Here is a 24,268-nt window from a genome sequence, read left to right on the forward strand (position 1 = left end):
CCCCTGTGCTGAGGCAACTTAGAATCATCTGAAAAGTCAATAATCACTATGCTTTCTAGCATAAAGGCAATGCTACTTCGAGTTTCCATGACGAAAACCTCATCTACAGCACCCTGGACCTCTTCCTTGCTGGAACAGAGACAACTTCAACCACCCTGCGCTGGGGGTTGCTTCTCATGGCCCTGTACCCTGAAGTCCAAGGTGAGCACATCCATGTGTGTGCCTGGATCAGGTCAGAGTGCTTCCATACGTCAGTTCTTATAAATCTCAATGTTCCTAAAAGGAAAGTTGATTGATCCTCACTAATAAGATGAAATTGAGGCTCAAGAAGTTTTAGGAACTCGCAGTAGGAATGCTGTTGAGCAAGAGTTCGGTGCCAGATTTGTCTCACACCAGGGCCCACTTCCCACTCACATACCTCCCTGAGGAGTAGTCTGGAGAGCCCACTATAGCTTTAGCTATTTTGATCGTGGTTATTCCATTCCTTAGCTTAACCAGGTTTAAGGAAATTTATGGAATATTAGAATAATACAGCCTCCTCTTCTTTCCCAGAAAAAGTCCAAGCTGAGATCGACAGGGTGCTCGGCCAATCACAGAAGGTGAGCATAGCAGCTCGAGAGTCCATGCCCTACACCAACGCTGTCATCCACGAGGTGCAGAGAATTGGGAACATCATCCCCATGAACGTGCCCAGGGAGGTGACGGTGGACACCACCCTGAATGGATACCACCTGGTCAAGGTAATTAGAGGCTCACTCACAGCCTCAGATCTCCAAGTTTCTATTTTAAATGGTGTGAATCTCAACTGGAAAAGTGACATGTTTTCCTTACTTATGGGGAGAGGTATTTTTGCTGGTGGAATACTAGATTTTTTCTTTCATTTGGGATCTTTAGAAGATTAGTTCAAATATAAGTTAATAGGTGTTTTGGAGGAGAAGGGGGATTCCTAGGTAAATATGTTTATTCAAAGACTGGCTTTTCTCTGCTTCGAGATTGCTCAGTGTTCTTACTCCGTGATGTGCCTTGTGAGTATTTCTGGGGACACAGCTGCAGCAATTCTCAGACGGACTTTGCTAGGAGGTCCTTTCGTTTGCCTTGGGAGAGCTTCTCACAGGATAGAGACCTGCCAGGCTTATGTTGGAAAATTCTGCTTCTTAATCCTGGGGGCAGAAAGTGTTGAATTATGAGGGACATGTGGGACCACTTGAACCAAAATCACATCAGTACTGGTGTTTCTAACATAATATTGTTTCAAGCGTTAACTCACAGCCCCTTGATGGGACTACCTCAAAAGGGAAAAGAGTCCAAGCCTGCACCGTATTTTTTTTTTTTACAAATGTTGTAAACCTCTTTCTCTCTCTTTTTTTTTTTTAAATTTTATTTTATTAGTTGGAGGCTAATTACTCACAACATTTAAGTGGGTTTTGTCATACATTGACATGAATCAGCCATAGAGTTACACGTATTCCCCATCCCGATACCCCCTCCCTCCTCCCTCTCCACCCGATTCCTCTGGGTCTTCCCAGCCCACTAGGCCCGAGCACTTGATTCATGCATCCCACCTGGGCTGGTGATCTGTTTCACACTAGATAATATACATGCTGTTCTTTCGAAACATCCCACCCTCACCTCCCACAGAGTTCAAAAGTCTGTTCTGTACTTCTGTGTCTCTTTTTCTGTTTTGCATAGAGGGTTATCGTTATCATCTTTCTAAATTCCATATATATGTGTTAGTATGCTGTAATGTTCTTTATCTTTCTGGTTTACTTCACTCTGTATAATGGGCTCCAGTTTCATCCATCTCATTAGAACTGATTCAAATGAATTCTTTTTAACAGCTGAGTAATATTCCATGGTGTATATGTACCACAGCTTCCTTATCCATTCATCTGCTGATGGGCATCTAGGTTGCTTCCATGTCCTGGCTATTATAAACAGTGCTGCGATGAACATTGGAGTGCACATGTCTCTTTCAGATCTGGATTCCTTGGTGTGTATGCCCAGAAGTGGTATTGCTGGGTCATATGGCAGTTCTATTTCCAGTTTTTTAAGAAATCTCTACACTGTTTTCCATAGTGGCTGTACTAGTTTGCATTCCCACCAACAGTGTAAGAGGGTTCCCTTTTCTCCACACCCTCTCCAGCATTTATTGCTTGTAGACTTTTGGATAGCAGCCAGCCTGACTGGCATGTAATGGTACTTCACTGTGGTTTTGATTTGCATTTATCTGATAATAAGTGATGTTGAGCAACTTTTCATGTGTTTGTTAGCCATCTGTATGTCTTCTTTGGAGAAATGTCTGTTTAGCTCTTTGGCCCATTTTTTGATTAGGTCATTTATTTTTCTGGAATTGAGCTTCAGGAGTTGCTTGTATATTTTTGAGATTAATCCTTTGTCTGTTTCTTCATTTGCTATTATTTTCTCCCAATCTGAGGGCTGTCTTTTCACCTTACTTATAGTTTCCTTTTTAGTGCAGGAGCTTTTAATTTTCATTAGGTCCCATTTGTTTATTTTTGCTTTTATTTCCAATATTCTGGGAGGTGGGTCATAGAGGATCCTGCTGAGATTTATGTCGGAGAGTGTTTTGCCTATGTTCTCCTCTAGGAGTTTTATAGTTTCTGGTCTTACATTTAGATCTTTAATCCATTTTGAGTTTATTTTTGTGTATGGTGTTAGAAAGTGTTCTAGCTTCATTCTTTTACAAGTGGTTGACCAGTTTTCCCAGCACCACTTGTTAAAGAGTTTGTCTTTTTTCCATTGTATATCCTTGCCTCCTTTGTCAAAGGTAAGGTGTCCATAGGTTCGTGGATTTATCTCTGGGCTTTCTATTCTGTTCCATTGATCTATATTTCTCTCTTTGTGCCAGTACCATACTGTCTTGATGACTGTGGCTTTGTAGTAGAGTCTGAAGCCAGGCAGGTTGATTCCTCCAGTTCCATTCTTCTTTCTCAAGATTACTTTGGCTATTTGAGGTTTTTTGTATTTCCATACAAATTGTGAGATTATTTGTTCTAGTTCTGTGAAAAATACCGTTTGTAGCTTGATAGGGATTGCATTGAATCTATAGATTGCCTTGGGTAGAAGAGCCATTTTGACAATATTGATTCTTCCAATCCATGAACACAGTATATTTCTCCATCTGTTTGTGTCCTCTTTGATTTCATTCATCAGTGTTTTATAGTTTTCTATGTATAGGTCTTTTGTTTCTTTAGGTAGATATACTCCTAAGTATTTTATTCTTTTTGTTGCAATGGTGAATGGTATTGTTTCCTTAATTTCTCTTTCTGTTTTTTCACTGTTAGTATATAGGAATGCAAGGGATTTCTGTGTGTTAATTTTATATCCTGCAACTTTACTATATTCATTGATTAGCTCTAGTAATTTTCTGGAAGAGTCTTTAGGGTTTTCTATGAAGAGGATCATGTCTTCTGCAAACAGCGAGAGTTTCACTTCTTCTTTTCCTATCTGGATTCCTTTTACTTCTTTTTCTGCTCTGATTGCTGTGGCCAAAACTTCCAACACTATGTTGAATAGTAGTGGTGAGAGTGGGCACCCTTGTCTTGTTCCTGATTTCAGGGGAAATGCTTTCAATTTTTCACCATTGAGAGTGATGCTTGCTGTGGGTTTGTCATATATAGCTTTTATTATGTTGAGGTATGTTCCTTCTATTCCTGCTTTCTGGAGAGTTTTAATCATAAATGAGTGTTGAATTTTGTCAAAGGCTTTCTCTGCATCTATTGAGATAATCATATGGTTTTTATCTTTCAATTTGTTAATGTGGTGTATTACATTGATTGATTTGTGGATATTAAAGAATCCTTGCATTCCTGGGATAAAGTCCACATGGTCATGGTGTATGATTTTTTTAATATGTTGTTGGATTCTGTTTGCTAGAATTTTGTTAAGGATTTTTGCATCTATGTTCATCAGTGATATTGGCCTGTAGTTCTCTTTTTTTGTGGCATCTTTGTCTGGTTTTGGAATTAGGGTGATGGTGGCCTCATAGAATGAGTTTGGAAGTTTACCTTCTGCAATTTTCTGGAAGAGTTTGAGTAAGATAGGTCTTAGCTCTTCTCTAAATTTTTGGTAGAATTCAGCTGTGAAGCCATTTGGTCCTGGGCTTTTGATTGCTGGAAGATGTTTTATTACAGTTTCGATTTCCTTGGTTGTGATGGGTCTGTTAAGATCTTCTATTTCTTCCTGGCCGTATTAAAATAACACAAAAGAGGAGAAGGAAACCAAAGCTTCCTTGGTTCCTGAAGCAGTCGGGACTATATGTATTCTTTCAAAACATCTGATTCAGTTCTCAGAATAATTCTGCTATCCTCATTTTACAAATTTTATATCCAGGCTCAGAGAGTGATTAATCTTGTTTAAGAATTCTCAGTTACAAAGTGACAAGAGTTGGGTTCCAGAAACAGACTTGTTCTGAGTCCCAGGCTCACCCTTGTCTACACCAGGGTGCTTTATTTTGACTTTAGAAGAGTCTCCCTGCAATTGTTCTCAGTGGTTCTCTGTTAAATTCCGTGTTCACAGAGGAAATTCTGCTCGCCCTCTGCCCTGCTCTATCAGGGTCTCAGCAGACAGCTCTGCTGTGCCCCAGTGTCCTCTCTGCACAGCGCACATTCACAGTCTGCTTTCTCACTGCCCTGGTCCATCTCTGGGGATGCACTGCAGTTGGTCTGAGTCCCTGTGTGTGTGGGACCTGGGGTTGACCTCAAGGGAAAAACACAGGAGCTTCTCCCGTGGGCTCCCCTTGGGCTCTGTCCCTACAGAGCCTGTAAATGCAGCTATTCCTGCAGCAACTGCATTTCCGATTTTCTTCCTAGTTGACTATCTTGTGTGTGAAATATGAGGTCTAAAGAGTTTTGCAGGTGATCTTTGCATATTCACAGCAATATATTTAACTGCAGAGAACTATCCTAGTTCAAAAGATTCATTCCAACAGTTTTTTCCTGATGTAATGTTCTGTGAGACCCAGGGAATTAACTAAACCTGATTTTTATTTTATTTATTTATTTGATTTATTTCAATTTGAAGATAATTGCTTTACAATATTTTGGTGGTTTTTGCCTTAAATCAACATGAGTCAGCCACAGGTGGACATGTTTCACCCTATCTTGAGTCCCTGTCCCACCTCCCTCCCCCCCCCCCCCCCCCCCACATCTCAGGGCTGTCCCAGGGCACCAGCTTTCTGTGTCCTGCTTCATGCATCGAACTTGCACTGGGCATCTATTTTATATATGGTTATGTACACGTTTCAATGCTATTCTCTCAAATCATCCCACCTTTGCCTTTTCCCACTGAGTCCAAAAATCTGTTCTTTATATCTGTGTCTCTTTTGCTGCCTTGCATATAGGATTGTCATTACCGTCTTTCTAAATTCCATATATATGCATTAATATACTGTATTGATGTTTCTCTTTCTGACTTACTTCACTTTGTATAACAGGTTCCAGTTCCATCCACCTCATTAGAACTGACTCAAATGTGTTCTTTATAGCTGAGTAATAGTCCATTGTGTAGTACTACAACTTCCTTATCCATTTGTCTACCAATGGACATCTAGGTTGCTTCCATGTTCTAGCTATTGTAAACAGTGCTGCAGTAAACATTGGAGTAAATGTGTGTCTTTCAATTCTGATTTCCTCTGTGTGTATACCCAACAGTGGGATTGCTGGGTCATATGGCAGAATGGAACTGGAGAAGTCAACTTTCCTGACTTCGGCCTATACTACAAAGCTAGTCATCAAGACAGTATGGTACTGGCACAAAGACAGAAGTATAGATTAATGGAACAAAATAAAGAGCCCAGAGATAAGTCCATGGATACCTTATTTTTGACAAAGGTGGCAAAAATATACAATGGAGAAAAGACAATCTCTTTAACAGGTGGTGCTGGAAAAACTGGTCAACTACCTGTAAACAAATGAAACTAGAACACTTTCTAACACCATACAGAAAAATAAGCTCAAAATGAATTAAAGATCTAAATATAAGACCAGAAACTATAAAACTCTTAGAGGAAAACATAAGCAGAACACTCTCTGACATAAATCACAGCAAGATCCTCTAGGACCCACCTCCCAGAGTAATGGGGAAAAAAACAAAAATAAACAAATGGGACCTAAGTAAACTTAAAAGCTTTTGCACAATGAAGGAAGCTATAAGCAAGGTTAATAAAGCAGCCTTCAGAATGGGGGAAAATAATAGCAAATGAAACAACTGACAAAGAATTAATCTCCAAAATATACAAGCAGTTCATGTAGCTCAATACCAGAGAAACAAACAACTCAATCAAAAAGTGGGCCAAAGAACTAAATGGACATTTCTCCAAAAAAGACATAGAGATGGCTAATAAACACATGAAAAGATGCTCAACATTACTCATTAGAGAGATGCAAATCAAAACCACAGTGAGACAGCATCTCACACCAGTCAGAATGGCCACCATTAAAAAGCCTATAAACAATAAATGCTGGAGAGACTGTGGAGAAAAGGGAACCCTCTTACACTGTTGGTGGGAATGCCAACTGCTACAGCCACTGTGGAGAAGTGTGGAGATTCCTTAGGCTGATTTTTAATAGCAACTGAAAAGTCACCCTTGAGGATGTCATGTGCAGTGCTGCTCCACAAAGCCCTGATATGGGAGCTCTGAAGCACTGGTTGCCAGGCTTCAGGATGCACCCCTCTATTAGCAAGTGAAACTGACTAAAAACAAGAGAAAAGAAGTTGAGGTAATGGATGCTGAGGAAAACCAGGTACATGACCAAGGATACACAATGAAAGAGATCCTCAAGTTGTGTAAGATTTAGGTCCCACAAAGCTGGCCTGGTTGATTAGCTCACGATGATGAAACAGCAGGACATCAACTTAACTCTTCTTATGTAAACACAAAAACCACAATTATCTACTGGGTACTCAGTTGCTCAGTCATGTCTGACTCTTTAAGACCCCATGGACTGTTCCCCACTAGGCTTTTCTGTCTATGGGATTTTCTAGGCAAGATTACTGGAGTGGGTAGCCATTTCCTTCTCCAGGGATCTGCTGAATAACCATTAACAAAACTGCTGAAATGTACCAAAAAAGACACCCTAAATAGATAGCCAGTGGGAATTTGCCGTATGACTCAGGGAGCTCAAATTGGTGCTTTATAACAACAGAGAGAGGTAGGATGGGGTGGGAGGGAGGATCAGGAGGGCAGGATATCACACGTGTATACCTATAGTGGATACATGTTGCTGTATGGCAGAAACCCATCACAATATTGTAAAGCAACTATCCTTAAATTAAAAATAAATAAATTTTTAAAAGGATACCCTAAATCTAAAGACAAGAGGAAGCCACAAAAAGATATCAGGAGGGGTGAAATTGCAACAAAATCAACTGCCATACCCACCAGGTGCTGTGCTTAATCACTCAGTCATGTCCTTTCTGTGACCCCATGGACTGTAGCCCACCAGGCTCCTCTGTCCATGGGGATTCTCCAGGCAAGAAAACTGGAGTGGGTTGCCATGCCCACCTCCAGGGGATCGTTCCAATCCAAGGACCAAACACAGGTCTCCCACACTGCAAGCAGATCCTTTACAGTCTGAGCCACCATGGAAACCTATCCGCCAGGTGGGCAACCTGCCAACTGGAAAGCAATTATACTACAGAAGTTCTGCCACAGTAGTGAAAATCCTGAGCCCCAAGGCAGGCATTCCAGCCTAGGGGTCTGGTAACAGGAGGAAGAGCCCCCAGAGAATGTAGCTATGAAGATGAGCAGATTCTGATCTCAGGAATTCCACAGGGCTGGAAGGAAAGAGGACAGTCTTGGAGGGCACACACAAGATTGTGTGCACACCAGCACACAGGCAAATAAAGCAGTGATCTCATAAGAGGCTGGACCAAACCAACTGCTAGTATTGGAGGGTCTTCTGCAGAGGCAGGGGGCAGTACAGCTCACAGCAGGGACAAAGACTCTTAGAGTGGCAGCTCCAGCAGGTACTCATTGGCATGAGGATGCCCAGAGTCTGCCATACAAAGAGGTCTGGAAAATATTGGGAACAAATGACAAATTGAGAAACTGAAAGAGACGTGATGCAGTAAGCATGCAGGCAGAAGGCTGGTGACTCAGAGTGGGCAGGTGATGTGCCCATAATCAGAGATGGAAGCCATTGAGGGGTATCTATCAAGATCCAAATATGGTGGGGGGATAGGAGGGACATAATTAAATCATGTCCAAAGCTAACTCAGCTTTCAATGTGTCCAGCACATTGAAGGGGAAAGAAAGGATATGGATGTAGTTAGGACTAATGTAGGAGTGTGGGCAACCAAGGTAGTAACTTGGACCAGGCAGTGATGGACCTAAAATGGAGGTGATAGAATCAAGAGAAATTTCAAGTAAAATTTCCAGCCCGGTGAAGGACTGGATGAAGGGAGAATGAGGGAAAGGGAGGCATTAAGGAGGACTCCTGAGTTTCTTGCTGCATACCAGGAAGGACAGTGGCTTCTTCCACTCAGTGATCTTGTTCTATTATTAAACTTTCTGTGGAATTTACTAGGTAATGGAGGGAAGAGAATGGGAGAAACTTAGACGAATGAGACATTTTTCATGCTGGGCAAACTGCCATAGTTACCACTTTAGTAAGCAACTGGGTCAATTATAGTCTAGAACTGCCTGCCCACTGTCACATTATTCATATGTGTTTCATACATGTTCATTGATGCATATGTGTTCCCTCCCAAGTTCTACACTGGCAAGTCCCTGCAGAGATCCATTCTGCACTAAGAGCAGTCACACTTCCCTGATAAATTCCCAGCAGACAATTCCAGTCCATCACTGTCAGCTGTCCTATGGCAAAAAAAAAAAAAACATGCTAGGGATTGGGTTCAGAAGGTGGTGGGTTGGTGAGGTTGAGGGAGTTTAGGGTGCTGTCAACCCAGGTGTGGAAGTGCCGGAGGACTGCCGCCCCTCTGTACATGTATGTTGTGTGGGTCAAGTCTTGCCTGGGTCTCTTCTGCTTTCTCCAGGGATCCATGGTCCTGACCAACCTGACTGCACTGCACAGAGACCCCGCAGAGTGGGCCACGCCCGACACGTTCAATCCAGAGCATTTTCTGGAGAATGGACAGTTTAAGAAAAGGGAATCCTTTCTGCCTTTCTCAATAGGTGAGTAGTAAGAAAGAGGACTATGGGAATCCAGGACTCTTCTGTCTGTCTGCCATTGCATAATCTTCTCCTTGTGATGCTTTGCTTTAGTTGGAACATCTCCAGATAGCCCTGCCCAGCATGACTCACTCTTGTTGTGGTTGCACCTCAAGAGTCCCTGGGCTGAGCATCCCCAGGACTCAAGCCCTGGCTTGACTCTGATGGAGATTTCAGCTTCACATTGTTATGTCCCTGCCAACATGGGGACAAAAGATTAGCCTCCTCCTGTTACCCTCAAAAAAGGTTTAAACCTTACCATCTGAGTAGAGTTTTACGTGTTCCAAGATCGTTTTAGGACCTCCCACTCACAAAAATGTAAAATGAATAACTAAGAAAGGGATGGGGGAGCTGCCAGTAAAGGGGCTAATTGTCATTATGGGCATCACAAGGGACTCAGTGCCATGGACTTACATAGATGAGATTCTACTCTTTAAGATCTTCCTGAAGAGATCTTTTTAAATTTTGCCTTTTTAAATTCTAATAACCCTTTACAAATATAGTTACATCATTCACACAGTGCACAACCTGAAATGTATGAAAGAGAATGCAGGGAAACTCTCTCTCATATTTCCAAGGCAGCCAGTTCCAAAAGTTCCAAAATCTCCAAATGTTTTAACTCATAACTGTGAAATGAGTAACAAAATTCTTCATATGTACCAGATAATGAGTTATGTATTTTGTAGAAATCATTTCAAATAATTTCCCAAATCCTTAATTCTATAAATGTTTCCTGAGCACCTGTTATGTGTAAAGTATTCATTCCTAAAGATATGAAAAATGATTCAGTAGACAAACAGACCATGCAACTCTCATGAACCATTTGTTCCCCTGTAACCTTACAAGGTTAAAATTTGAATCACCACTTTGGGTATAAGGAAGGTAACTGAAGTTCAGCAGGGTTAGCTATGGAATATACAGTCATAAAAGTCATGGGGGGCAGTCCTAGAACTGAGTGTTATTCTGGTTTATCCAATACTAATGCCCGGGTCTCTTTCTAACAGTGTCTCCTAAAACAATAACTAAATGCTACACTGAGTTGACATTCTGAAATCCATAGTAGCTTTCTTATCATTAAGTTAAATTAAATACAGATTAATTTTATGTGACAGTATCATTTTGCTGATCATACCACAAAGGCACAGAGAGGAAGGGTCTGGAATTTGACCCCATGTAGGCATGATCCAGAGCCCAGGCTTTCCTGCTATAGGACACTGTCCTGAGTGTATTTGAACTCATTCAATTAGATCTTCTGTGTCTTTCTTCTCCAATTCTGTGCCACTTTTGCTCACACTGGGCAAGTCACATTCTAATGTGAAAGCAGAAATGAGATGTAAGAAAACCTTCTAGTCTTCCTGTCTACAAGAGCTTCAGATTTCCTATTACAGTACAAAGTTTTAGCTGTTTTAAGTGTTATAATTATTCTTCCTTAAGTTTTTGTTGTTGCTGTTGTTGTGAGAGTTGTAACACACTCTTCCAATTACAGATTTTATTTGCAAGGAAATTATTTTATTTAATATGTACAGCAATCCAGTTATTAACAGTTTGACAGGAAAGAAGTCAGTATTTCCTTTCCCAATGTAAAGAAATTAGGATTTAGAGAAAGTTGTTTCTTGTCCAAGGTCATGTGCCCAAGGAATTGGCAGAAAATAGCCTAAGACTCGTTTGTTGTTTCTTTTAATTTTTTTTGTAAAGTAGAGTTGATTTACAATGTTGTGTTACTTTCAATAGCAGAGCAAAGTGATTCAGTTATACATATATATTTATAAATATATGTGTGTGTGTGTGTATACACACACACACCTTTTTTTTTTTTTTTTTAATTTTTTTTTTCCCTTACAAGTTACTACAAAATATTGGTATACTTCCCTGAGCTATACAGTAGGTCCTCGTTGGTTATGTGTGAAGTTCTAATCTAGCGTGATCCCTAACACAATTAGAATGTAACACACTTACTTACTTAAAGGTCCTTTCATTTTAAGATTCCCCAAGTTCACGTCATACATATCCATTGTTATATTGCTGTATTGCAAAGGTGGTAAACTCAGTGACATAAAACGCTAAGTGCGCATTGTTGTACGAAGTCTACAGTTGAGCTGGGAGCTTGCCTGGTCTTAGCTGGGCTCTCTTGCCTGTGTAGGAGGTCAGATGCCTGAAGACTGATCTAGGACTACCTCGGCTGGGTCAGTGGGGCTCTTTCCCAAGTTTCCTCCTCCAGCAAGCTAACCCCAACCGGGTACATGCGGATGACAAGACCCAGGAGGGAGGAAAGCACACAGTGCCTCCCGAGGGCCAGGCTGGGAACTGGCAACCATCACTCCCACTGCGTTCCAGGGTCCAAGCAGGTCATACTGTGAGCCCCGGTTCAAGGGAAAGGGAAAACAGCACAGTTTTTAATGGGAAGGGCTATGAAATCCCATTGCAGATGATGTGGGTACAGGGTGGGGGTGGGAATTGGAACAAGTGTTGCAATCAGGTAATATCACTCTTTCTGCCTGAGAAGAATGAAATTCATAGAAGGTAAGCAATTTGGGGTTTTCCTCGGCTGTGGCAGAATGCAGCCTACTTAAATAGAGTAGGAAAAACAAACCTGAAAAATGCTCTAAATCAAAAAGTCAACACTATTATTAGGTTTTTCTCCCACCAAACTCCATTTGGGGCACAGTTGCTTTGACTCATTCTTGATCCAGCACTTTGTAAAGAGAGCTTCCTTGAAGAATGGGGTGTGGAGAGCTCCCTCCCTTCTCTTGGAGAGGTGATATGGTGTGGAATTAGAACACACACACAGTCAAGGCAGATGGCAGAGGTACTATTGCAAACATTTTTTTTTTCTTCATTTAAGTTTCTCCCTCTTGATGCAGCAAAGCAACAGACAACTTCATGAAAGACAAGAGACTGAATCCTCATTTTTCAAAATAATCACTGGATCATAGGAGACAAGAAGAGAAAGACCTTTTTTCAGAAACCCTAGACCAATTCTCTCATTCCTAGTGAGGTGATTGATCTAGTTATTTAGTGGGAGCACCAGGGAGAAAGTCCACATTTCCCATAGTCCAGAATGAAGTTGTAGAATCAAGTAGCTCTCCTTTTCATGATTTTAAAATCAAATTCATGTCTCCTGTATTACTCATATCTTTGTTCAGCCACATAATGTAGTTAGGAGATTATTTTACAAGTTTGACAACTGAAAATAGTGTAAGTTGGTGTGAATATTTACTCATAGCCCAGAACTGGTTACTGATGAAACAAACACTGTAAACCTGGACCCTGACTCTGTGGGTCCATTGTTGTCACAAATCTGGATTGCTCGAGGAGAATTTTCAGTATTTACAATACAGCTGGTTTGGTACCATTTGAACAAATTTCTTTATTTGCTTCATTTTTAACTGATGTCCTCACTGTACTGTTCTATTAGTGATACCTAAAGAGTGCAGAGATGGGGGAACAGAGATGATTAGAAACTGCTAGTGGGAAACACAGGCACAAAATTATGTAAAAAGGACATAATTCTGAAGCATATTTTGATTTATTAGACACATTTGCAGACATTCTAATCTTATTTTTCAACAACTGCTTACAGGCAGAGGACAAAATTGAGGCATACATACAATAACTATTTTTGAAGAATATTTCATGACATGGGGGAAAACCAAAGTAACAATAGCAATGCCCAGAATTAACTACAGAGAATAATCCCAGTGACGGGTGTGCAGGAGAATCTTTACAAAGACAGTGAGGAAATATGTCAAATGTTAACAAGGGTTTTGTCTGGATTATGGGATTACAAACATCTTTTTTATATTTATACTTCTCAGACTTTTTTTTTTCATTTTTGCAGTGAACATGTATTAATTAGTGAAAAAGTGAGTCATTAAAACACCCACAAGAGAGATAATGGAGATCCGAGAAGGGTGTTGTAACCCAAGTGGGGAGGAGGGCGTCATGAAGGGGAGGGGCTGGGGGAAGCCTGGAAGAGATGGTGCAGAGGTGGGATGAGATAGGGTGGGCCCCACATGGGGAGCCCAGGCAGGGAGATTCCCAGTCACGATGGAGGGAAACATGATGTAGGGAGAACATGCCTCATACTTGAGAAGACTTCATCTGATGTTCACTTTCTTATACTTCTCAACAGTTTTTTTTTTTAATAATGATTGAAAAATATTAAAACAGAATTTTGCTTTTTGTCTGCTTTTGTCATCATCATTTCCTAACGGATTTTTGAAAGACTTTAGGCTAGACGCCATTTGTAGGTCAACCGAGCCCCTCTCTTGTTCTGCCCACAGCCTGCATCTGCACCCTGTGCCTTACCATCCTGACCCCTTAAAGTGCTGAGCTGTACGATTGTAGATTCACTTAACTAGGTTAAGTGGGCTTAGGTTTACAAGGTGGTTGCCATGAAATAAGTCAACTACATAAAGGCCCAGGGCCTATCAGGCTCTTACTTTGCTCAGGTTTTTTAAGACGTGGTAGAAGATTTCAGTCCTTGTGAGACACAGTCACCATCTGAGCAGGTAACTCATCTCATATTTTTATATTTTAGGAAAGCGGATGTGCCTTGGAGAACAACTGGCCAGGACTGAGTTGTTTATTTTCTTTACTTCGCTTCTGCAAAAATTTACCTTCAGGCCTCCAGCGAATGAGAAGCTGAGCCTAAAGTTCAGAGAAAGTCTGACCAACTCCCCAGTCAGCTACCGCCTCTGTGCTATTCCTCGGGCCTGAAGTTGTCAAGATGGGGAGGGGAAGGAAAGCAAGACGAATAGGCCTGTCCCCCACCCCAAGGCAGGGCGCCTGCTCAGAGTGAGGGAGCAGCATCCAGTGCCTCTAGGAGAGGTCCCAGGAACTGGACTCAGAGGAAACTGGATCCAAACCCCAGCTTTACCGTCTCCAGTGGGGCCTCGGGCAAATCACTTGTGAGTGATTTCATTTTCATCTGGGAAATATAAGGTGGACAATGATTTTTTCTTAAAAAGAAAAGCTAATGCAAAGATCAGAGGAAATAAAGGGCTTTAAATGGCTTGGAAACCATAAAGCACATCATAAAATTCATAGTTGTGATCTACCACCTTCTGTGTCCTTCCTTAGAAATTTGCTTCTGGCTTGTTGAGATGGCCTGGGTCAAAGTTGTGCCAAATGGTGGATAAGAGTTAGACGTTGGACCCTGGAGCAGCCATGGAGGTTGGCTAGAAAGGCCCTCACACTTGGTAGCACTGGGCAAGCTTATCCTGCTTCTCCCTCAGACTAGCCCCTGGGAAGTCAGCAGGACAGGTAGATTCCTGATTGATAAGCACGGTTCTATGGAAAAGCAGTTTCTCTGGTTTACCTAAGAAAACACTACCTTGACCTTGGACACCAGAGCCAAATAGAATGTCACCAAATTTAAACACACGTGGAAAGCAAGTGGGGGGAAGTAAATGTGGAAATATTTTCTGACTTTAAGGTGCCTTCTTACCTTAAAACCTCCCTCATGCATGATTTCTGAACCCCTTTATTGTTTTTAAAAACATGGTGGTTGTGGTATTTTCTTAAAAATTGATTGTGACTGTGATTGACATGTATCCCCAGCCTAAACACACTTGATGAGCATTGATAGAGTATAGTATATAAGGAGACAGAAATGCAGGAATCCTGCTCAGCCCTCCTGTGTGGATACTAAGGAGAGAAAATGCCATCAACTGGAAGGCCAGGTCCCACTGAGAGCCCATGGGGTTGGGATGCCAACCCGCATGCAGACAAGCAATGAAACCTGGTAAACTGCATTAAACCTTATAGAAGATCTTTTTTCCTAAGGCTATTAGAATTTAAACAGCTCAGAGCAAAAAGGGCCATGAAGACATGGGGCTTTTCAATCCTGTTGCTGGGATTCAGAGAAAAACTAAATCAGTGGGCACCATTAGAAAGGAAAATAGAAATAGGGAGGGAGGGAGTGAGGGAGGGAGTCTGGCTGGATCTATCCTGAGTCTGTCAGAGTCAACTGGAAGTCAAACAGAAATGGTTGTGCTTCCTAAAGTGCATGGGGAGGGTTTGAGCTAAACTAGAACTCACTTCATGGAAAAAAGACAGGGAAAAAGTGAAAACATTAGCAGACTTTATTTTCTTGGGCTCCAAGATCACTACAGATGGTGACTGCAGCCATGAAATTAAGACGCTTGCTCCTTGAAAGAAAAGCTATGACAAAACTAAACAGCATTAAAAAACAAAGACATCACTTTGCCAATAAAGATCTGTATAATCAAAGCTATGACTTTCCAATGGTCATGTACAGATGTCAAAGTTGAACCATAAAGAAGGCTGAGCACTGAAAAATTGATTCTTTCAAATTGTGGTGCTGGAGAAGACTCTTGAGAGTCCCTTGGACAGCAAAGAAATCAAATTAGTCAATCCTAAAGGAAATTAATCCTGAATATTCATTGGAAAGACTGATGCTGAAGCTGAAGCTCCAATACTTTGGCCACATGATGCAAAGAGCTGACTCACTGGAAAAGATCCTGATTTTGGGAAAGGTTGAGGGCAGGAGGAGAAGCGGGCAACAGAGGATGAGATGGTTGGATCGCATCACCGACGTGATGGACTTGAGTTTGAGTGAGCTCCGGGAGTTGGTGATGGACAGGGAAGCCTAGCGTGCTGTAGTCCATGGGGTCACAAAGAGTTGGACACAACTGAGTGACGGAGCAACAACAGCAGTAAACTGAGAGCCCCAGCTGCATCACCCGAATGCACTTTCCCTGTAACCTCTTGGAAAGCTGCCTCTCTGGAAAGCACTGTAAATTATATTTTCAGAATAAAAGGAATCAAACCAGACCTAGAACTTCCCGAACATCTGAGACATTTCCTTCCACTCTTTATTCCCCCAATCAGTTCATCCTCTTTGGAAACTAAGAATTGGCCAAAATACTTTTCATTTTGTGCTCAGTCTCCTAAATTATAAAATATAGGGCTTTGTATAGTCATCTCTGAGGTCCATTCCTACTCTGTTGTGCATTTTCCATGACTATACGGGCAGGCATTTACCTATTCCCATGAAATCAATGGAAAACCCCTGGACACTCATCTGGCCTGATAGATGCAATGGGGCCCAGACCCAAGTAGCATGTGACCACAATTAACCAGAAACCTGGGGACACAGGACTGAGGATAGTTGAACTTTCTGCCCATGCAAAACGTCTCTTCTTTTCTCAAAGCTCATTGAGAGACTGTAAAACATAAATTCTATATTTGTAAAAGCATTACAAAATAATTTTTTTTCCTGTCTTTTATAACTCTCTTATTCCTCATCTATATTGGAAGCTCAAGCTTCCCTCTCTTTATTCCTTTGTGTCTGTGTCTGACACATAGCATGCCAGCATATGACATGTTCTGTGACATCATGGATGAGCACTGATTTTCCTGAAAAGCACCTAGATTGTGAATATTCCTTTCACCCCTGTCTTGCATGGGTCTCAAACAGGCCCACTTTAGATATGTAGACACAGAAGCAATTAAAGAGTTGGAGGAAGACATACCATGCTGAAAATTGAAAGTTGAAAGTGTTAACGTCTCAGTCATGTATGACTCTTTGTGACCCCATGGACTATAGCCCACCAAATTTCTCTGTGCATGGGATTCTCCAGGCAAGAATACTGGAGTGCATTGCCATGCCCTCTGCACATATACCACCCTAACACCAATCGAAAGAAAAGTGAAGTAGCTGTACTAAGTGCTGATATCAGAGCAAGGAAAATTAACATAAACTTTAAAAGGGAAGTACATAACAAAAGGATCAGGTCTCCACAAAGACATAGCAATTCTATAATGTGTATGCACCTGCAAACTGATGGAACTGCAAGGGAAAATAGATGAATTTCTTACTATAGTTAGACACTTGAATATCCCTCTACCATCAGTGGACAGAACCAAGAGTCAGAAAACCAGTAAAGGCAAAATTGAGCCATGCAATATTACAATTACTTGGATCCAATTGACATTTATAGAATCTAAATAGGTTCATAATAGATTCATAATGTAGAATATATATAGAATAAATATAGAATTCTAAATAGATTCATAATCTAACTAGAGCAGCATGCATATTCTTCTCAAACTCGTGTTGAACATTCACCAAATAGGCCACATTCTAAGTATAAAACACACTTTATCAAATATCATATGGAAATCACACAAATTATGCTTTCATAACAAAATGGAATTAACTAGAGACCAATAAAAGAATAGTACATGAAAAACTTAAAACTACTTGAATATTGAACAACACATAAATAAACATGGATCAAAGAAGAAATCTCAAAAAAATATCTTTAAACAAAGAAAATATAAGCTATCAAAATGTGTAGATGCAGTGAAATCAGTGCTTTGAGGACAAGTTATATAGGATAAAGAAAGGTTTAAAATAGACTATCTATGCTTCTACCTCATGGTTCTAGAAAAGGAAGAAACAATTAAATCCAAAGAAAGCATAAGAAAATAGATAATAAAAATGAAAGCATCAGTGAACAAGATAGCAAAATAGAGAAAATGAGCAAACTGAAAAGTTTTAATTTTCTTTTTTTAAATTGGCAAACATCTAGCCAAGTTAACTAAGACAAAGAGAGAGGTGGTATAAGTTACTATTATAGATGAACATGCAACATCACTACTCATTTCATGGACATGAAAGGAATATTATGAACAGCTCTGTGCCCACAAATTTGATAGATGGGCAAGTTCATTGAAACACAGTCTAGAAAAACTCACAAGGAGAAACAGATACCTCAATAAGCCTATACCTATTGAAGAAATAAAATAAATAGTAAACTTTGAAAAGTGAAAGCACCAGATGCAGAAGCTTTCAAATATATATTCTACTGAACTTTAAGAAGAAAATTATAGCAAGTTGCTACAGTCTCTTTCAGAAAATCAAAGCATAGAAAATACTTAATAATTCAGTCCTTGAGACCAGCACTGCACTAATTAAAAAAAAAAAAAAAAAAAAAAAAACAAAGACATCAGAAAAAGGGAAAAATCAAGCTCTCTGAATATAAGTGCAAAAATCTTCAAACAAGTATTAGTAAATCAAATCCAGAGATTACACAAAGAGTTATACAGCATGATCAAGTGGGATTTTTTTCTATGGTGCAAAGTGGATTTGAAATTTAGTTAATGAGGCTCCATCACATCAACAGGCTAAAGAAGAATATTCATATGATTTCATCAACAGATGCAGAAGGAGCATTTGACAAACTCCAACATGCAGTAGTAATAAAAACTCTTAGCAAATGAAGAATAGAGAAGGACTTCCTCAACTTGATAAAAAAATATCTACAGAGAACTCATGGCTAACTACCATCACAGTCAATGAAGAGAAGCTAGATGCTTTCTTCAGAAGATCAGTAAAAACTTGGGTATCCATCTTATTCAAGATTGTATCAGAAGTCCTAGCTAATGAAATATGAAAATGAGACAAAAGATATATATATATATATATATATATATATATATATATATATATATATATATATATATATACACTACCAAGAAAAAACAAAATGTCTATACAGAGAATCACAAGAAATTAACAAAACGCCTTCTGGAACTAGTAAGCAATGATAGCAAGGTTCTAGGATAAAACATTGGATTATACTACAAAAGTGTTAAATAAAAAAAGATTAACACAGGAAAGTTAATTTCCTTAAATACCAGCAAAAAACAATAGGAATTTGAAATTAACAACTCAGTATCATATGCAAGCTAAATATGGGAACTTTCTTTACTTATCACTCATTTTTATATAAATTCATAATACAAAATTGACGATCTGTTCCTAAAGGTTTTATGGAAAGGCAAAAGATCCAGAATAATAAACACAAAATTGAAGGAGAAGAGCAAAGTTGGAGGACTAACACCAGCAGACTTCAAGACGTACTATAAAGCTGCATATCAGGGTGTGTGGTATTGGTGGAGAATAGACACATGGATCAGTAGAACAGAATAAAGACCCCAGAGATAGACTCAGAAAGATGCAGCCCTTTCACAAAGGAGCAAATGCAATTCAATGTAGAAAAAAGCAATATCTTCTGAAAGTGTTGCTGGAATAACTGGACATCCCTGTAGAAAAATGAATCTGGACACAGATCTTACTTCTCACAAAAGTTGACTCAAAATGGATCACAGATGTAAATGTAAAACTCAAAACTATTAAACTCCTAGAAGATAACAAGGAAGCTATCTAGATGACCTTGAGAGTTTCTCAGTGATTTTCCATACAACACCAAATACATGTTTTATGAAACAAAACATTAAGCTGGACTTCATTAAAATTTTTAAAAAATTAACACTTATTTGAAAGTGCACTTTGAAAATTAGCCATATTTCTTTCAGATAGTAGCTGTTCAGATAAGTGTGGTTGAGAATTTCTACTGGACTGTATCCAGAGGAAACTGATTAGAATGGATAAGATTCCCAAATTCACTGAAAACCTAGTAGATATCAGATATCTCAGAACTTTTGCCTTAATCTGATTTAATTCTTACAGCTCTCTGTATGAAGTGAAAATATTATTCTCATTATACAGACAGTCCAAAAGAGTAAAGTGTTTTGCCAAAGCTCACCAAGGCAGAATGAATGGCACAGCCAAAATAAGACCCTGGGTTTTTTTAGTCAAAGACATTTGTCAACTATATTCAAATATGACTTATAAAAAATTAACTATAACAGTGATAGTAATGAAATAGGTTACCAGTGAGTGCTCAACATTACTTATCATTAGGGAAATGAAAATGATAATAAGCTATCCCCTCATACTTGTCAGAATGGCTATTATCAAAAGACAAAATATATCAAGCTTTGGCGAGTACATGAACAAACCCTTGTACTCTGTCAGTGAGTAAGTAAATTGGCACAACCATTATGGAAAACATTATAGACATTACTCAAAAATTTAAAATAGATCAACCTTACGATCCAGTAATCCTACTTCTGGCTAAATATCTAAAGAAAAGGAATTAGTTTAAAGAAGAGATATCCGTACTACTATGTCCACTGTAGTATTATTCACAGGGGCCAAGACATGGAAACATCCTAAGTCTCTTTCAAGGATTCAGTGAATATAAAAAATATAAAGAATACATATAAACAAATATATATGTATATGAAGTAAACTGAAGGTCACTTAGTTGTGTCCAACTTTTTGCAACCCCATGGACCACATACTCCATGGGATTCTCCAGGCCTGAATACTGGAGTGGGTGGCCATTCCCTTCTCCAGGGGATCTTCCCAACCCAGGGACTGAACCCAGGTCTTCCACATTGCAGGAAGATTCTTTACCATCTGAGCCACCAGGGAAGCCCATATATGTATATACATAGTACTTTACACAAACACACCAATAAGGGTAGCTTCAGAGATGACCTATGTTAATGTAGCTTGATTGCAGTGATCTCTCATTTTATGTACTTAACATATAAAAAACATCAAGTTAAACTTCTTCAATTCAGTTCAGTTGCTCAGTCATGTCCTACTCTTTGCAATCCAATGAACTGCAACATGGCAGTCTTCCCTGTCAATCACCAACACCTGAAGTTTACCCAAACTCATATCCCTTGTGTCAGAGATGCCATCCAAATGTCTTATCCTCTGTCATCCCTTTCTCCTGCCTTCAATCATTCCAGGCATCAGGGTCTTTTCAAATAAGTCAGCTCTTTTTTTTTTAAATATTATTTTATTAGTTGGAGGCCAATCACTTCACAACATTTCAGTGGGTTTTTTCATACATTGACATGAATCAGCCATATAGTTACACGTATTCCCCATCCCGATCCCCCCTCCCACCTCCCTCTCCACCCGACTCCTCAGGGTCCTCCCAGAGCACCAGGCCCGAGCACTTGATTCATGCATCCCACCTGGGCTGGTGATCTGTTTCACCATAGATAATATACATGCTGTTCTTTCAAAACATCCCACCGTCACGTTCTCCCCCAGAGTTCAAAAGTCTGTTCTGTACTTCTGTGTCTCTTTTTCTGTTTTGCATATAGGGTTATCGCTACCATCTATCTAAATTCCATATATATGTGTTAGTATACTGTAATGTTCTTTATCTTTCTGGCTTACTTCACTCTGTATAATGGGCTCCAGTTTCATCCATCTCATTAGAACTGATTCAAATGAATTCTTTTTAACGGCTGAGTAATATTCCATGGTGTATATGTACCACAGCTTCCTTATCCATTCATCTGCTGATGGGCATCTGGGTTGCTTCCATGTCCTGGCTATTATAAACAGTGCTGCGATGAACATTGGGGTGCACGTGATCTAAATGTAAGACGAGAAACTATAAAACTCCTAGAGGAGAACATAGGCAAAACACTCTCTGACATAAATCACAGCAAGATCTTCTATGACCCACCTCCCAGAATATTGGAAATAAAAGCAAAAATAAACAAATGGGACCTAATGAAAATTAAAAGCTTTTGCACAACAAAGGAAACTATAAGTAAGGTGAAAAGACAGCCCTCAGATTGGGAGAAAATAATAACAAATGAGGAAACAGACAAAGGATTAATCTCAAAAATATACAAGCAACTCCTGAAGCTCAATTCCAGAAAAATAAACGACCCAATCAAAAAATGGGCCAAAGAACTAAACAGACATTTCTCCAAAGAAGACATACAGATGGCTAACAAACACCTGAAAAGATGCCCAACATCACTCATCATCAGAGAAATGCAAATCAAAACCACAATGAGGTACCATTACACGCCAGTCAGGATGGCTGCTATCCAAAAGTCTACAAGCAATAAATGCTGGAGAGGGTGTGGAGAAAAGGGAACCCTCTTATACTGTTGGTGGGAATGCAAACTAGTACAGCCACTATGGAAAACAGTGTGGAGATTTCTTAAAAAACTGGAAATAGAACTGCCATATGACCCAGCAATACCACTTCTGGGCATACACACTGAGGAATAAGTCAGCTCTTTGTGTTAGGTGGCCAAAGAATTGGAGTTTCAGCTTCAACATCAGGCCTTTCAATGAATATTCAGGACTGATTTCCTTTAGGATGCACTGGTTGGACCTCCTTGCTGTCCAAGGGATGCTCAAGAGTCTTCTCCAACACCACAGTTCTAAAACATCAATTCTTTGGCGCTCAACTTTCTTCATAACCCAAATCTCACATCCATACAAGACTACTGGAAAAACTATAGTTTGACTAGACAGAACTTCATTGGCAAAGTAATGTCTCTGCTTTTTAACATGCTGTCTAGGTTGGTCATAACTTTTCATCCAAGGAGCAAGTGTCTTTTAATTTCATGACTGCAGTCACCATCTGCAGTGACTTTGGAGCCCCCAAAAATAAAGTCAGCCACTGTTTCCACTGTTTCCCCATCTATTTGCCATGAAGTGATGGGAGCAGATGCCATGATCTTAGTTTTCTGAATGTTGAGTTTTAAGCCAACTTTGTCACTCTCCTCTTTCACTTCTATCAAGAGACTGTTTAGTTCGCTTTCTGCCATAAGTGTGGTGTCATCTGCATATTGGAGGTTATTGATATTTCTCCTAGCAATATTGGTTCCAGCCTGTGCTTCCTCCAGCCCAGCATTTTTCATGATGTACTCTGCATATAAGTTAAATAAGTAAGGTGACAATATACAGCCTTGATGTACTCCTTTCCCAATTTGTAACCAGTCTGCTGTTCAATGTACCGTTCTAACTGTTGCTTCTTGATCTGCATACAGATTTCTCAGGAGGCAGGTCAGGTGGTCTGGGATTCCCATCTCTTTCAGAATTTTCCAGAGTTTGTTGTGGTCCACACAACAAAGGCTTTGGCATAGTTAATAAAGTAGAAGTAGATGTTCTTCTGGAACTCACTGGCTTTTTTGGTGATGCAACAGATGTTGGCAATTTGACCTCTGGTTCCTCATGGTTCATGTACTGTTAAAGTCTGACTTGGAGAATGTTGAGCATTAATTTGCTAGCACATGAGATGAGTGCAATTGTGTGGTAGTTTGAGCATTCTTTAGCATTGCCTTTCTTTGGCACTGGAATGAAAACTGACCTTTTCCAGTCCTATGGCCACTGTTGAGTTTTCCAAATTTGCTGGCATATTGGTTGCAGCACTTTCACAGCATCATCTCTTAGGGTTTGAAATAGCTCAACTGGAATTCCATTACCTCCAGTAGCTTTGTTCGTAGTGATGCTTCCTAAGACCCGCTTGAATTCACATTCCAGGATGTCTAGCTCTAGGTGAGTGATCACCCCATCATGATTATCTGGGTCATGAAAATCTTTCTTGTATAGTTCTTCTGTGTATTCTTGCCACCTCTTCTTAATATTTTCTGCTTCTGTTAAGTCCATACAATTTCTGTCTTTTTTTGTGTGCCCATCTTTGCATGAAATGTTCCCTTGGTATCTCTAATTTTCTTGAACAGATCTCTAATCTTTCCCATTCTATTGTTTTCCTCTATTTCTTTGCATTGATCACTGAGGAAGGCTTTCTTATCTCTCCTGGCTCTTCTTTGGAACTCTGCGTTCAGATTGGGTATATCTTTCCTTTTCTCCTTTGCCTTTAGCCTCTTGTTTTCTCAGCTATTTGTAAGGCCTCCTCAGACATACATTTTGCCTTTTTGCATTTCTTTTTCTTGAGAATGGTCTTGATCACTGCCTCTTATACAATGTCATGAACCTCATCCATAGTTCTTCAGGCACACTATCAGATCCAATATCTTGAATCTGTTTGTCACTTCCACTGTATAATCGTAAGGGATTTGATTTAGGTCATACCTGAATGGTCTAGTGGTTTTCCCTACTTTCTTCAATTTAAGTCTGACTTTTGCAATAAGGAGTCCATGATCTGAGCCACAGTCAGGTTCCAGCCTTGTTTTTGCTGACTGTATAGAGTTTCTCTCTCTTTGGCTGCAAAGAATATAATCAGTCTGATTTCAATATTGACCATCTGGTGATGTCCATGTGTAGAGACTTCTCTTGTTTTGTTGGAAGAGGGTCTTTACTGTGACCAATATATTGTCTTGGGAAAACTCTATTAACCTCTGCCTGGCTTCATTCTATACTCCAAGGCCAAATTTGCCTGTTACTCTAGGTGTTACTTGAATTCT

The 24,268-nt window shown here is 39.9% G+C and overlaps 1 protein-coding gene across 1 annotated transcript in view; it reads left to right on the plus strand.

The window, feature by feature from the left end:
• The window catches only part of LOC136163975 (cytochrome P450 2J2-like), a 32,236-nt gene extending 18,327 nt beyond the window's left edge, over positions 1-13,909 (plus strand). The window contains exons 6-9 of the mRNA XM_065928799.1: positions 60-201; positions 553-740; positions 9,016-9,154; positions 13,731-13,909. Coding sequence (XP_065784871.1) covers positions 60-201; positions 553-740; positions 9,016-9,154; positions 13,731-13,909 — 648 coding nt within the window. The remainder of the gene's footprint in view (positions 1-59; positions 202-552; positions 741-9,015; positions 9,155-13,730) is intronic.
• The last annotated feature ends 10,359 nt before the right edge of the window (positions 13,910-24,268 follow it).

The sequence above is a fragment of the Muntiacus reevesi genome, chromosome 1 (genome assembly GCF_963930625.1).
Source record: "Muntiacus reevesi chromosome 1, mMunRee1.1, whole genome shotgun sequence".
NCBI classification, from domain to species: domain Eukaryota; kingdom Metazoa; phylum Chordata; class Mammalia; order Artiodactyla; family Cervidae; genus Muntiacus; species Muntiacus reevesi.